The sequence below is a fragment of the Morus notabilis genome, unplaced genomic scaffold (assembly GCF_000414095.1).
Source record: "Morus notabilis unplaced genomic scaffold, ASM41409v2 Scaffold256, whole genome shotgun sequence".
In the NCBI taxonomy this organism is placed as follows: Eukaryota; Viridiplantae; Streptophyta; class Magnoliopsida; order Rosales; family Moraceae; genus Morus; species Morus notabilis.
The window spans coordinates 491,708-507,584 of NW_010367627.1; the positions used below are offsets into that span (position 1 = coordinate 491,708).

The following is a 15,877-nucleotide window of genomic DNA, read 5'->3' on the forward strand; positions in this document are numbered from 1 at the left end:
TAAAAAAAGTAGAAAGTAATTAAAAACTATTTTCATTTTTAATACTTATTAATAATATTATAATATATAAATTAATAAATATAATTTTATTTTTTTATTATATTTAAAATAATATTTTAAAAAATTAACTAAACATAATTTTAAAATTAATTTTAGATCAAATCAAAATGAGTGTTAAAATAATATCATTTTTACTTTATATTAAAAATAAATTTATTTTTTTATTATATTTAAAATAATATTTTAAAAAATTAACTAAACATAATTTTAAAATTAATTTTAGATCAAATCAAAATGAGTGTTAAAATAATATCATTTTTACTTTATATTAAAAATAAATTTATTTTAAAATTAAGTATTAACGCACTTTTCAAATTAAAAACTTAAATGGAAGTCCAAATAAAATAAATAGAATAAAGAGGAGAGAGAAAACGTAGAGAAAGAAAGCAGAAGAAGAAGCAGTGGCCTAAACATGTTCCTCTGACGGATTAACGCTGTGTGTCGGTGATCCCTCATTCATCTCCTCAACACAAGCCAATTTTCCCCCTTAATTTTCTGGGTTCATTTTCTCTTTCGATTTTTTATTTTCCTTTCTTCAAATCGGTTCCTTGATTCTCCGATCTCTTCTATTTCCTTTTTGTTTTCTGATTTCTGATCCAATTTGTAATCGGATTCAGATCGATCTGATCGGATCGGAGAGGAGAAATGGCGGCATCGAGGCGGCTTCGGAATCTGCAATCGCAGCCAGGGAACAAGATCTGCGTCGATTGCTCGCAGAAGAATCCGCAGTGGGCGTCCGTCTCCTATGGCGTCTTCATGTGCTTGGAGTGCTCCGGCAAGCACCGCGGCCTCGGCGTCCACATCTCCTTCGTCCGATCTGTCACTATGGATTCATGGTCCGAGATCCAGATCAAGAAGATGGAGTCCGGCGGCAACGACAGGCTCAACGCCTTCCTCGCTCAGTACGGCATCCCTAAGGAGACCGACATTGTCACCAAGTACAACACCAACGCCGCCTCTGTCTACCGCGACCGGATTCAAGCCCTAGCCGAAGGCCGTCCGTGGCGGGACCCGCCTGTTGTCAAGGAGGCTCTCAACAAGAAGCCGCCTTTGGCTCGGAATAACGGCGGCGGCGGCGGCGGCGGTGGAGGTTGGGATAGTTGGGACAACGACGATGGATTTAGATCGTCGACTGATATGCGAAGGAATCAGTCGACGGGGAATGTGAGAGGCGTTAATAATGGCGGCGAAGGAGGATTGCAGCCAACGAGGTCGAGATCGACGGAGGACATCTACACGAGGGTGCAGTTGGAGGCTTCGGCGGCGAATAAGGAGGGCTTCTTTGCGAGGAAGATGTCGGAGAACGACTCTCGACCGGAGGGGCTTCCGCCTTCGCAAGGCGGAAAGTACGTAGGGTTCGGATCGAGCCCCGCGCCTTCTCAGAGGAATAATAATACCGAAACGGATGTCTTTTCTGTTGTTTCTCAGGTGAACATTTCATTCTTCCTTTATGGTTTTGATAATTTGGTGCGTGATTTTGATTGGGAATATATGCTTTTTTAGTACGTTCGATTCTAAAGCATTTTATTTGATAGTGGTTTTGATGATTTGCTAGTGGTTTTGATAAAGAATGTATTTTGAGTATGTTCGAAAGCAATTTATTTGATTGATGATTGAGAATGGTGTTCGTTATGCTCTAAAGCAGTTTATTTGATAATGGGTTTTGATGAATTTTTCTTGGTTCGTTCTAAAGAAACTTATTTGCTTTGTTGTTGTGGTATAGGGTTTTGGTAGATTATCTTTGGTTGCCGCATCTGCGGCTCAGTCGGCTGCGAATGTGGTTCAAGCAGGCACAAAGGAGATCACATCTAAGGTATAATTTGAATCCAGTTTTGTTCAATGGCATGATCGTTTTTTGTTTCACTTACTTTATGAATATCAAGTCGCATCCTTCATTGCTTTCATAATTACAGTCTTTATATGTTCAATTAGTTCCAAAATTAATGTTTCCAGTTGCCTACTTATGAGAATGGCCAAAGCGCTCTCTTTTCTTCTGTAAGTAGAAGTACTTGTATTTACAGTGCGTGCGAAAAGTACAAGATTTAGGACTTAAGCTGGTTCACCAAAACACACTAAATCTTCATGCTACCTATATTTGACAAAAGGATCTCAGCAGTTATACTAAAATAAATGATGAACAACTCATTATGAATAATCCCCGTTCCCTAAAAGTGGAGAACTTTATATATGTTTTATCTTTTGGCACTTCCATGTGTTTCTGTGTGTAAACGGTTGCTTTATCAAAGGCTTCATTATTTTGATCTCCAATTCCCTTCCAACACAAAAGTGATTGTATTCAACCAGAATTTATGTAGCTTGACCAAGAGTTCTGCTCCTTTGCTTCGAAAGTATAGGAAGGAAGTTCATTTTAACGTTTCACTTTGATTAAAATTAGTTCTAATTTTGAAAATATTTTTGTATTTTGCTTCTTATGGACAATTTATTTTCATATTTCATACTTGAGAGAAGCTCTATTCTCTCTAGACTTCATGAGTTATTAGTGTCATGTCTTGTCCGTTAGTCAGGATGAGTTACAAACACCTAAGTCAGGATTTCATAACTAAACACAAAATTTTCATTTTCAAAGTCATTGAGGCGGGTAGTGTGGCTAGGATCACAGAGAGGAATAGAGTGCAAGACTTCACTATCCGTCTGGACTTGGGGGGAGCATATTGGCTAAGGACGACTACTGGGGAAGCTTTGGAAACAAGGTCTAATGGAGGATTTAGAAGGTTTTCCGTTGGATCGAAATATAGATTGCTACTTCAATGCAACAAGATTAAAGCAGGAAGCGTAATGAAATTGATGATGATTCAAAATGGAGATTTGAAGAACATTGGGTGCGTTTGGTAGTGCTTCTTGGAGTCTAAAATCACTTCTCATAGCCATCAGAAGCTAATAATGGTGATTGGGAAAAACTATAAAAAGTGATTTTTAAAGAATTTTTGAAGAATCTACAACCAAAATTAGAAGCAGCCCAAAGGCAACTTTGGCTTTTAGATTGTGCGGGAATCAACATAGTACAATTAATGATTATTAATGAAGTTGTATTAAATAATTTATTATTAATTACTAATTATATTATATATTAATTAATAATTAATAAATAGATATACTTAATAACTAATAAATAGATAGTAATTACTTAATTATTAATTAAATATTAATTTATTACTATTAAGTTTTTAATTTTGTTAATAAAATATTAAATAATATAGTAATTATTTATTTAGTTAAAGATTAATTGCCAAAAATTAATTATATAACATATTAACAATAAAACAATTAATAATAGGTTATTAGATAAATAATTAATAATTAATTTATCAATCATATGTTATGTTAATTAGAATCTATTAATTAGTAAATAGTTGGTAAATAAAAAATAAATAGTAATTACTCAATTAATAATTAATATTAAATTATAATTATCAATATGTAATCTATTAATCAATAATAATTAATAATTGATAATTAGTAATTAATCATTATAAAAAGAATAATATAATAGATTATTAAATAAACATTAGTAATTAATTAACTAATTATTTAATTGTGTAACTAAAAGTTAATAATTTAAGTAGTAAAAGGAATATTAATAAATTATGTATATACTAATTATTTTTCTTAATACGCTAATTGATTACTTATAATCTAATAAATACGAGTACATTACTTATTTAATAATTATTTATAATTAATTACTAATTATTATTTATAATTATTTAGCATATTAATTTATTATATATATAGTTTAATTACTAATGTACTCATTAATGATAATTTGACCATTATTATTATATTATTAATATATCAATTTTTTATTTGTTAAATAATTATTAATTATTAATTACTTTATATATTAATTTAAAATTATTAATTACGGCCGTCTTAACTACCCACAGTAATTCAATCTCATAATTTACCAAATGCTATTACATTGCTTTTGGAATCAACAACACTTGTATAATTACAGTTTATCAAACACTCAACTACTTTTTGTAGCAGCTGTTTTTTCTTTCAGCACAACGTAAAGCAATTTTTTCTAAATCTACAGTATTACCAAACTAGCCCATTATAGTTATGGGGAAAACACCTTAGAGAGTGGAAGGAGTTTAGAGCTTGCATTCAAAACATCTTTAGACGTCCGATAAAGATGACAGATGCAGGTAAAAACCGGTATGTTATGGAAGATAGAAGGGCAAAAAGCAAGAAGGGGTCCAACGGGGAAGAAGAAGGGGCAACTACTGGTAGGCTTGCAGTCAAAGTCTTGTAGACAGACAATAGTCATCTACAGAAACAGACTAGAGAATGATTGAGGAACAATAAATAAGGCTCTCGAAAATAGGACCAGGAGAAAATTCGAGGTAATTCCATGGCAGCAGACAGAGCTGTGACTTTGGTGCGGAGATGATGGGAGATGAACTCTTAAAAGAAACAAGGTTGGTTTATAATAGAATGCTCCTCGCAAAAATGGAGTCATGGTCCATTTATTCTCATTGGGATTGTATCTAGATAGAAGCACAAATGCCTAGATAGGGATTGAAGGCCTCTGGCTAACCATGCGGAATGTTCATTCCCTTAAGATCATAGAGGATGCATGTGGAGGTTTGTTGGAGATTGCTCAAGAAATGCTTAACTAGACTTTTTAAGATTTGCCAAGATAAAAAGAAGAGGTCTAATAGTAGGTTTGATGAAGTTAATTATGGAAACATCATGTCAAGGAGAAGAAAATTCATCTTGGCCTCGTCAACATCAGGGGAGATTGGGAAAATAATCTGGGCTGTAGAATTAGAGATATGATTTGCAGAGGCCTTGCAATTCTCGACGAAGAAGATGTGTCTCACGAACTGAATGGTACAATGTTGAAATAGGGAAAAACATGAAAAATTCAGGAGAAATAGTGAGAAGATCTGGAGAGTTAGAGAACGTGATGGGGAAAATAGGGAAAAAAATAATTTATGGAAAACAGTGTTGTGGGAGAGGAAACATCGGAAGTTCAATCACGTGTGCAGGAGGAGAATAATGGAGAAGCCCCCAAAAATCTCTGGAATAGTGGGAGGAGTGGGTCCAAAGGGAAGGACGTTATTAGCAATTCTCAAAGGCTCTTTAATTCATTTAAGTAACAGATTTGATGCATTGAATCTGTTATAAAATTTTATGGATGGGGAGGACCACCCATGAGTCATTTTCCCTAACGGGCCTCACAACTGATCTGGGCCGAATGGGCTCCATAATAAAATGAAATCAAGGAATGCCCATTCATCATCTAGTGAGGTTGAGAAGTACGCGAGTTCAGGCCCAATTTTAAAAGCCCTAGAACTCGAACGACGATACATATGAAGAATCCTCTTTTGTAAAGTGGCGTTTTTGTAAGCCATGGGAAAAGGAGAATTTCATGAGGGGCGAGATATCTACTGCTTCTTTAAAACGACAGAACCAGGCAGAAACATTGACTGGAATTGATGCTCACTTAATCAAATACGAATAAGTCAACAGCAAGTCTCAATCACAGGTAAGGAAAAATTTGCTATCTCAACGTTATCGCTTTAATAGGAGTCAAAAGCCATTTTGATAGGAATTTCAAGTTGGGAACGAGTTTATGGAAGGAAGAGAGGATTTGGTGGAAGAAGTAACAAAAGGGAGGGAAGAGGAGCTGGGCGTTAATCTCTTTTGGAGGTCATCAGAAAGTGAAATTGAAGACTCCAAAGACGAGGGATTTTACATTTCAGATTCGGAAAATGAGAAGATGGAGACGACATCACAGGTGACATGCCAAGATTGTTCATAATAGAACGATATGGGGATTGGTCTACAACCAGAGATTAGGTTAGTGTTCCTATGATCATGCCGTCTCAAACAAATTCTACTTTTTGTGGTGGGGACTCCTCACTTGCAATAATTCCAACAGTGGGGTATGAGTCGGTGAGAAACAGTCTATTTCACACAACAAGGGTCAGCTAATTGTAATCTACGCGTTGAAATGTGTTCTTGAGGAAAGAAAATTGGTTTTAAATGGTTGTTTAGGGGAGGGAACCAATCGAGGATCACCCGTAAATGTTTTGGAGATTAACCTCATGAAGATAGATGTTGAGAAGGATTACATTCTTTTCGTCCAACTGATCAACGCCTTTTCATTGGAGGAATGGTTGACAATCAGCAGTGGTAGAGGGAGTTCAAAAAGGGGAGCCAAGTAAGATTGGGCCGAAAGAATCTGAAAAGGAATAAGCTAAGCGAGGAGTAAGGGAGCTTATGAACTTCGAGTGCAGTGTCAATTATGACAAAAAAGGCAAGAAACAAGTGGGGATCATAGATTATATATGAAGATTGTGCCTTGAAATGTCAGGGTGTGGGTTCGGCCAAGAATAGAGGGGTGATCAAGGAGAATTAATTAGGTTAAGGCTAGTCATATTACCGAAAATAAAAAAGGAGATTTTGAATGAGAGGTTGATTGGGAGTTTATGGAGAAAGCGATTTCGGAGTTGGGTTTCTTTGCCTTTGATTGGATGATCGAGGGGAATTGTGATTATGTGGGATATCAGGTCAGTTCAAGTTAGGGAAAGTCTTACTAGTATGTTTTTGGAATCCGTTAGTATAGAAAATGGAAGTAATTCGTGGTGGCTCTTGTGAGTATACGGTCTGAATTCATATTGAGAAAGGAGTTTTTGGGAGGAATTGGCATGATTGAACACAATCTGTGAACCAAATTGGTGTGTGGGTGGAGACTTTAATGTCACAAGATTTAGTCAAGAGAAGTTTCCAAGTGGCGGGGTTACTAGAAGTATGAAGGATTGTGACTAGTTCATTATGGATGCAGATTAAAAGGAACTTGGCGCAAGCAAAATTCACAATTTTATGTTCCAATTTTAGAAAGGACGTAGTTAAGGGCCGAATTGATAGGTTTTTGTTTACAATTGGGTGGCAGTCTTTGTTCAATGAGGTGAAACAAGAGATTGGGGTGAGAGTTTGTTCGGACTGTTTTCTTTTAGTGTTGGATACATCTCCGGTCCAATGGGGACGTATGCCTTTTAGGTTTGAAAACATGTGGTTAGGTCATCTGAGTTTTAGAAAGGAATGGGAAAAGTGGTGGGAGATCAAATCCTATAGGTTAGGAAGGTCTTAAAATGATGGAAAAATTGAAAGGATTGAAGAATTACATTAAGAGTTGGATCAAGGAAACCTTTGAGACACTAGAATTGTGAAAGGGGAGATTTTGTTAAAAATTGATTTGTTGACAACAAAGAGGCAGCGTGATCTTTGGATGATAGTTGGAAGGAAGAAAGAAGATTTAGTTAGCAAGAGGAGGAATAAATGTGCCACTGCAAGATTGGAAAAAGATGATGAGTCGGTGTTGGAGGATCCGAGAGAGATAGAAAGAGAAATCACATCATTTTGCGAAAATCTTTTCGAGGAGGAGGATAAGTCTTTTTGGTCCTTTGATGGTATTGAATGGAGTCCAATTTCAGCGGGAAAAGCCAATTGGCTCAAGAGACCCTTTGAGGAGGTAGAGGTGAAAAGAGCAGTTTTAAGATGTGATAAGGACAAATCTCCAAGATTGGATGGATTTTCGTAGGTTTTTTTTCAAGATTGTGATAAGAACCAAGAAAAGATTATTATTGAAAACAAGAACTAGACTCGATTACAAGATAGATTTGCAGACTTTCGAGAGGTCTGCTAGCTCTCCCAAGGGTTTCTCCAGTTTACTCTAATCAATCCCCTAATCCCCCCCAAATGCTAGTACCTCTTTTTATATTACTAATACGCCTCTAACAAATTGTACTAATACCCCTTTAACAAACTACTGACAGCTAGTAATACTAATACTCATCTAACAAACTACTGATAGCTATTACTACACTATAACAACTGATAGCATCATTCAAGTGCAATTACCTAATCAACACCTTGAGGACAAGGTGTTTTTGCCGGGGGAGTAATGATAGGACTCGTTAATGATGGTCTTGAGTAGTTAGTTTGATAGTAGAAGTTGTTATAGTGTAGTAATAGCTGTCAGCAGTTTGATACTAGTACCTCTTTTTATATTACTAATACCCCTCTAACAAACTGTACTAATACCCCTCTAACAAACTGTACTACTAGCTATCAGTAGTTTGTTAAAGGTGTATTAGTACAGTTTGTTAGAGGGGTAAAAAGAGGTACTAGCATCAAACTGCTGACAGCTATTACTATACTATAACAACTTCTACTATCAAACTAACTACCCAAGACCATCATTAACGAGTCCTATCAGATTGTTGGGCAATCGTAAGAGAGGACTTGTTGAAAGTTATCGAGGAACTTTTCAAGAACGGTGTAAGCCTCTTTCAGTTTGTCGATTTTAGTTTTCAATTCGAGCTGAGATGAGACTTTATATGAGAGCTCTTAACTGTAGTAGAAAAAGTTAGACGTGACTTTTTGTGAGAGCTTTTAATTGTAGCAAAACTGGAATTGACCTTTTGAGGATTTTATGGCCCCAACCATATCATAAAAGAGGGATGTTGAAGGAGTTACTTTGAGAAGCTTTATAATGATGATCATGCTATAGAGTTTGACAATCTTAGGTCACAAGGAGAACCTAATGTGACGTACACAAGAAGAATTAGAGTCTCGGAAGTTAAAACTGCATTACGGAAAATGAAAAAGGAGAAGGCATGTGGGCCAGATGATATTCCAATAGAGGTTTGGATGGCGTTAGGAGATGCTGGAATTGTGTGGCTCACTTAGCTTTTTAATGAGATACTAAAGAAGAAGCATATGCCTGATGCATGGAGGAAAAGCATTCTTGTCCCCATCTTCAAGAATAAAAGAGATGTGCTGAATTGTAACAATTGTGTTGGGATGAGTTGGTGGGTCTCTAGAGTTTATGTGGGCAGAGGTGGTGCATTGGTGGCGATTTCAGTGTTGTGTGTTTTTCGTCCGAGAAGTTTGGGAGTAATAGTTTCACGAGAAGCATGAGGCTTTTTGATGAAAGAGATCTTAATTTGAATGATTTGCCGCTACGTAATGCAAAATTTTCCTTTTTTAATTTCAGAGAATCTCCCATATGTTGTAGGTTGGATTGGTTTTTTCTCTCTAAGGGTTGGGTGGAGTTTTCCCTTTTGGGCAGCAAGAGGCGGTTGTTAGGGTGGTTTTTCACACAAAACCTCCCAAATGGAGGCCTTCTTTGTTTAGATTTGATAATATTTGGCTTGAGTATAAGGATCTTGTTAGAAAAAATGAAGATTTGGTGGGAGGAAGGAGAGCTTCGTGGGGAGGTTACAAATTCATGAAGTTGAAAATTTTAAAAGGAAGAGTGAAGGCTTGGATTTTGGAAGTGGCTGAGGCCACCAGAGTGGAGAAGAGGAGCATCCTTAAAAGAATTGAGGAGATTGATATGAAGGAAAGGGTCCATATTGGTCAATTAATCTAATAGAGGAGATGCGGGACTTAAAACATCATTTCCGTCAAATTATTGAGAGGGAGGAAGGGGGCTTGAGTTAAAGTGTAATTCCTCTTGGGCTAGGGAAGGAGATGCCAATACCAAGCTATTCCACATATTACTCAAGGCTAGGAAAACCATGAATACAATTTCCAAATTGGAAAATGAGGCTGGGAATGTGGTGGAAGATGAGGAGATCGTTAAGTTGATATATGATTTTTATGAGGATTTGTATACATTGTCTAGAGGGCATATCCACGGTATTGAGGGTTTAAATTGGCGCCCAATCTCCGCGCTGGCTGTTGATTTGTTAGAGAGGCCTTTTGAAGAGGATGAAATCAAAATAGCAGTTTTTTGCTGCGACGGAACAAGGCCCCAGGCTTCGATGGTTTCTCCCCGTATTTTTCGCAAGAATGCTGGAGTTTTGTTAAAGGAGATCTTTTGTCTCAAGGTGCTTTTGCTGCGGGGTGGCAGATCGTGGATTTAGTTTTGGTGGCCAATGAGGTTGTAGAAGATAACATATCGTCGGGCAAGGAAGGAGCCATTATTAAAATCCACTTCGAAAAGGCATATGATAATGTAGAGTGGACAATTCTAGATTTTGTGATGGAGAGAGGGATTCGGGGTCATATGGAGAAGATGGATTTCGAATTATCTTGCTTTAGTTTCGTATTCAGTGTTAATCAATAGTAGGCCACAAGGCAAGTTCGCTGCTTCCAGAGGGTTGAGACGGGGATCCGTTGTCTCCGCATTTATTTACGATTACGGTGGACATCTTGAGCAAATTGGTCAACAGGGCAGTGGTAAGCTCTAGTTTCAAACCACTTAAAGTGGGAAGATCCAACGTCAAAATTAGCCAATTGTAGTTTTCTGATGATGCTATCCTTCAGTGCTCCAGAGGAAAGCTTGTCAAACTTATCTTCCATTATGGATATTTTCCGTTTGATTTCTGAGCTGAGAGTAAATTTGGACAAAAGCATTATTCTAGGAATAAATATGGAGGAAGAGAGGCTGACTAGTTTGGCTGGGGTATTTGGCTGTGCGATAGGATCTTGGCTAGTCAAGTATTCGGGGTTATCCTTTGGAGGAAATCCATTGCAACCAGCTTTTTGGGAGCCGGTGGTTTGTCCAGTCAAGTATTCTGTGCAATAGGATCTTGGCCAGTCAAGTATTCGGGGTTGGATGGGTGGAAGAAAGCCTTTTTGTCAAAAGGGGGTCAGCTAACTCTCATTCAGTGTGTCCCATCTTCTCTACCCATTTATTACTTGTCCATATTTAGGGTTCGGATTGGTGTAGCAGGGGTGATTGAAAAGCTCATCAAACTTTTTATGAAAGTGATTTTCCAAGGACAACACCACTTATCTTATGGCTTGGAAGCAATTGTGTAGGCCGAATGAGTTAAAGGGGTTTGGGAATCGGCAATATAAGGAAAAGAAATGAGGCTCTCTTGGCCAAATGGCTTTGGTGTTTCCTTTTAGAGTCGGATTCTTTTTGGCATAAAGTCATTGTAGGGAAATACAGGTTTAATCTAAATAATTGGGATTCCGAGCCAGCTAATAGAACCAAATTTAGATGCCCATGGAAATCTGTCGAATCAATAGCAGATGGTTTCTTTCAACAGGTTAAGTAGAAGGTGCGTTTGGAAGGAATTATCAGATTTTGGGAAGATATCTGGGTGTGTTGGAGGTCCACTGTGCATGAGATTTCCTGCACTATACAGGCTTTCCTCCCTTCATGATGAGCCTATTGTAAATTTTGTCGTGACATTAAATGATCGGGGTGCCGAGTTTGCGAGTAATTCTTGGGATTTAAATTTTTGAGGAGTTTGACTGATAGGGAATTGGGGGAGGTCTCTGAGCTAATCCATGTTGTGGAGAGGATAAATATAACCATCAGGCTCCAAGACAGACAGGTCTGAGGCCTAGATGCAAGCATATTGTCTCTGTCAAATCCTATTTTTCCCACCTTAATGGTGATCAATCAGTCTAGCCTTTTGCATTTTTCAAGAGCATTTGGAAAACCCGCTTTAAAGTTGAAGTTCAAGTTTTTTGCTGGCTTCTTGCTCTTAATAAACTCAACACATGATTGATTTCAGCGTCGTAGCCCTTTCATTTCAATTTCTCCTGGCTAGTGTGTGATGTGCAAGAACGAAGAGAAGTTACTGAATTACTTGTTTGTGCATTGCTCTTTTTCTCATCAGATTTGGTCTCTGTTTTTGAAGGAATTTGGATTGCTTTGGGCAATTCCTAGTAGATGTACAGAGTCGCTCGAGTTTTGTCCTCCACCATCTTGTCTCAATTGCAGGGGGGAAATTTTAAGGTGGGTTACTATCTTGGCTATTTTTTGGGGTATTTGGTTAGAGAGGAATCACAGAGTTTTTGAGGATTGTGGGGAAGATAGACTTGTTTTATGGGATAAAGTGAAATATCGGGTATCATTATGGGTTTATAGGGATAAAGAGTTTGGTCGGCCAATTTAGGAATTGGGCATCTTTTTTATAACATCGTAGTTTAGTTGTTTCGTTTTGTATTTCTAGGATTGCTTTTGAGGAAACCTATTCCTTGTTAGGAATTGGGCATCTTTTTTATGACTTCGTAGTTTAGTTGTTTCATTTTGTTTCTGGGATTGCTTTTTGAGGAAACCTCTTTCTCTTGTCCCTATAATTTTTTCATTTCCTCTTTATTTTTCAATAAAGCTTTGTTTCTTTTCAAAAGAACAAAAGAAAGTCTGCGAGGAATTTTTCAGGAACGGTGTAATTAATTCAGCAATTAATCCACTTTTCTGTCTTATTCCATAAAGACAGATTCATGGAAGTTAAAAGGGTTATAGGCCAATAAAGACAGATTCAAGGAAGTTAAAGGATTATAAGCCAATAAGTTTGGTGACGCGTATGTATAAATTATTGGCAAACAGATTGAGGGAGGTATTAAGCGACACAATTTCGTCGGCACAAGGTGCTTTAATGAAGGAAAAATAGATTTTAGATGCTGTGCTAATCTCAAATGAAGCATTGGAGAAGTTTAGTGTAAAAAGGAAGAGAGGGCTGGTTTTCAAGGTGGATTTCGAAAAGATGTATGATCATGTGAGAGGGCAATTTTTAGATATGGTGATGGGAAAAAAAGGTTTTGGTTGCAAATGGAGAAAATGGATAAGAGGGTGTCTGGGACTGGCTAATTTTTTGATTTAGAGCATCAAGGGGATTGAGGCAAGGATGACACTTGTTGCTGATGTGTTAGGTAGGCTAATGGACAAATCCTTGGACGTGTGTGTGGTGGAGAGGGGTTCACAATTGGAAGAGGAAGTTACTGTGTGACACTGCCAATTCGCAGACACTTTGTTTTTATTTGGTCCAAGCAATGAGAATGTGTGGAATGTAAAGTCCATTCTGAAATTCTTCACAATCTGTTCGGGTTTGAAAATTAACATGGGAAAGAGAAATTTAATTTATATAAATGTTGAAGAGAGTGTGGTACAAGAAATCACGGCGGAATTAGTGTGTGAAGTGGGCCAATGGGCATTGAAATATTGGGGACTGCCTTTGGGGGGGAACCCTTTGTTTATGGAGTTCTGGATGCCCGTGATAGAGAAGGTGATAGGATCCCGCCTAGGCCCCCTATTAAGTTTACCTATTCTAGAAAGGGTAAAAAGGGCATTGCGGGTGATGACTCAGGGCAAGGGAGGGCAATGCTGAGGTGGCAAATTCTGTTAGGGAAATCTGTTAGAGAAGTTGGTTAGGGAGAGAATATATGGGAGGAGGAAAGAGGAAAGGGGGTGTGGAATCTGTTGGAACCTTGGGTCGGTCTGGGAGGTAGAGGGTCCTCGAAACCCCTCATTCTTTTCCTTTCTTTCTTTCGTCTATCTTTCTAAGCTAGAAGGAGAGTCTCTCTATAATGGTTGTATGAGAGTGATTCATTAATACATGGAGCCTGTAATGGTTGTATGAGAGTGATTCATTAATAAAAGGAGCCATAACCCATTTTTCTGGTTATTCAGTCTATAATTCTTGCATTTAGTTCTAGATTGAGGACGTTATTTCAGGTTCCTATCAGCTTGGTATTACAGACGGACGATTCATGGCGAACTGACCGGTTGAACCTCGACCTGAGAATCGTGAGGATGCCGTGGAGCGACGCTGGGAGCACCTCAACGAGACGGTGCGCTTTCTTGGAGCGATGGTCGATCCAGTGCCGAGATTACAGGAAGATATGACGATCCTCACAGATCGGGTGGGCCGAGTTCAGGACGCTGTCCAACGCATGGAGGCGCTCTTAGGACAGCACTTTGGGGGAGAGCGCGGCCCTGAACCCCGGCGAGCGGCAAGAGAAAGGGACCGAGGGCGTGAGTTTCAGCCGGCATCGCCGGTTCGGCAGGGGCGAGCGGAACATCAGGGAAAGAAGCTTGAGCTCCCAATCTTCCATGGCGAGGACCCGTATGGTTGGCTGTTCAGAGCTGAGAGGTATTTTGATCAATGATGTAGAAGAGGATGAGAAGGTTATGGCGGCGTCCATTTGCTTAGAAGGGGGCGAGCTCTGGGGTGGTTCCAGTGGGCGGAGACTCAGGAACAAGTTAATTCTATATAAAACAAGTTACCTCTTCATTATTTGGTTTCTCTCTCTCTCTCTCTTCCTTTTTTCCCCTCCTTTGGTTGCTGTTGTTGCTGGCTAGTGCATACTAGATTAAATTCTATGAATATAAGTTTCATTATGCTGTGTATTTTGCATCTTTCTGTAAAAGGGATTTCAGCACCAGTTTAATGTTATACCTTCTAGTTGCTGTGTTTTCTTAATTTTCTGTTGCTGGTATAATTGTGAATGAAAATTGAAATTTGTTAACCTACGTTCCTGATTGGTTTTAACTTTTTTTACAGGTTAAAGAAGGCGGTTACGATCACAAGGTGAATGAAACTGTCAATGTTGTAACTGCAAAGACTACAGAGATTGGACAGAAGACATGGGGGATTATGAAAGGAGTCATGGCAATAGCCTCACAGAAGGTTGAAGAGTATACGAGAGAAGGAGCTAACTTGAAGGCCGATAACTGGCAACGCAATGATAATGAGAACAATGGATACTATCAAGAGTTTAAGCAGAACAAAGAATGGAATTCTACATCTGGAGGGCAGTCCTCATCAAGTGGGCATTTTAATTCTTTCAATTCATCTTCTTGGGATGATTGGGACCAAAAAGACAATAGAAAAGAAGAATCAACAAAGGGAAAATCATCCCACAATAATGATGGTTGGGCTGGTTGGGATGATCCCAAAGATGATGGATATGATGGTTTCTATCAGAGTGCATCTAATACGAAACCTGTTGGTCATAACGGGAAATCGGATGCTACATGGACAGGAGGCGGCTTTCTCTAAGGTTTGTGTTCTATGATGGTTACAATCATGTAGATATAAAACTTTTGCTAGACTTGTGCAGAATGGCTTTTATTTTGGCTGTTGGTCTGTATGTGTGCAACTACAGTGGGAACCTTCTAAAAGGAGATATCTACTTTATGTTTAGTCCAAAATAACTGATTGGGTCCTGAAAATCCAGATTCGTTTGGTGACATCCTGATTATTAGATATGCGTATTTTTTATAGGAAAAAAAAAAAAAAACCTATCTATGCTTGATATTTTGATTTCGATAACGCTTGAACTTAATAATTGTAGGGTCTTGCATTATACTAACCCGAATGTTGCTTCCATAAGCGATGGCTTGTTGAGTTGTATTCTTCCGTTTCTGATGTTATTATCTTCTTATTTTTCCCAGGTAGGATCTTCATTCTTGCATCTTGTTCTCAGAAAATTCACGGATTACCCATAAACGGACGGTTTCCAGTAGCACCTTAATCGAGGGCCGAAGGCATGGCGAGATGATGGATGTTAAGTGCTGCTGACAACCTATTTAGAATCCCATGATGATGGGGGATAGACTTTTGTGGAGGTTAGTATATTCTTGTTGACCCTTATATTTTCCTTTTCATTTATTCTCTCTTTCTAAAAGAATTTGATTTGATGTAACCTATTGGGGAAACTTGGGTGTGTTTCGAAGTAATTTTATAGTATGTTCAACTGTCAACAAGGAGGGTTAATTTGCCCAAATCAAAAGAGAACTTCTATTTGTAAGTGTGAGGAATTTTAAGGTTTCTTTGGATTTGTAATCGACTTTCTTTTTCCGGTTATCTTTTATTCTTATGTTTCAATACTCGTCTTACATTCTGATAAGTGTCTAAATCCTTTAATCATTTATTTAAGTTTCTCGTCAATAAATATAACTTTTAAAATGTTTCTATAAAATTATAAGAGCTGAGTGAAAATGTTCCTTGAATTAAGCTTGTTAAAGAACCGGTCCTCTACATTAATACCATAATTGGAAGAGACTCTTATCTCAATGCGTATGGCTTCTTAT

The 15,877-nt window shown here is 37.9% G+C and overlaps 1 protein-coding gene across 3 annotated transcripts; it reads left to right on the top strand.

The window, feature by feature from the left end:
- The first annotated feature begins 429 nt into the window (after positions 1-429).
- On the top strand, positions 430-15,650 carry LOC21404180 (probable ADP-ribosylation factor GTPase-activating protein AGD6). 3 transcript variants are annotated; one of them, XM_024175458.1, is made up of 5 exons: positions 430-559; positions 678-1,488; positions 1,784-1,873; positions 14,346-14,844; positions 15,239-15,650. In XM_024175458.1, exons 2-4 carry the CDS (start codon positions 706-708, stop codon positions 14,841-14,843), a joined length of 1,371 nt encoding a protein of 456 aa, XP_024031226.1. In that variant the 5' UTR covers positions 430-559; positions 678-705; the 3' UTR covers position 14,844; positions 15,239-15,650. The 3 variants fall into 3 exon arrangements, with proteins under 3 accessions (XP_024031226.1, XP_024031227.1, XP_024031228.1); XM_024175459.1 differs by having other exon boundaries at positions 430-504; XM_024175460.1 differs by having other exon boundaries at positions 451-500.
- The last annotated feature ends 227 nt before the right edge of the window (positions 15,651-15,877 follow it).

Excerpts from the sequence above, each read along its gene's own strand:
- LOC21404180 (XM_024175458.1), top strand. The coding sequence starts at position 706 with ATGGCGGCATCGAGGCGGCTTCGGAATCTGCAATCGCAGCCAGGGAAC. Across the intron at positions 1,489-1,783 it reads TCTTTTCTGTTGTTTCTCAG|GGTTTTGGTAGATTATCTTT; the intron begins GTGAACATTTCA and ends GTTGTGGTATAG. Across the intron at positions 1,874-14,345 it reads CAAAGGAGATCACATCTAAG|GTTAAAGAAGGCGGTTACGA; the intron begins GTATAATTTGAA and ends CTTTTTTTACAG.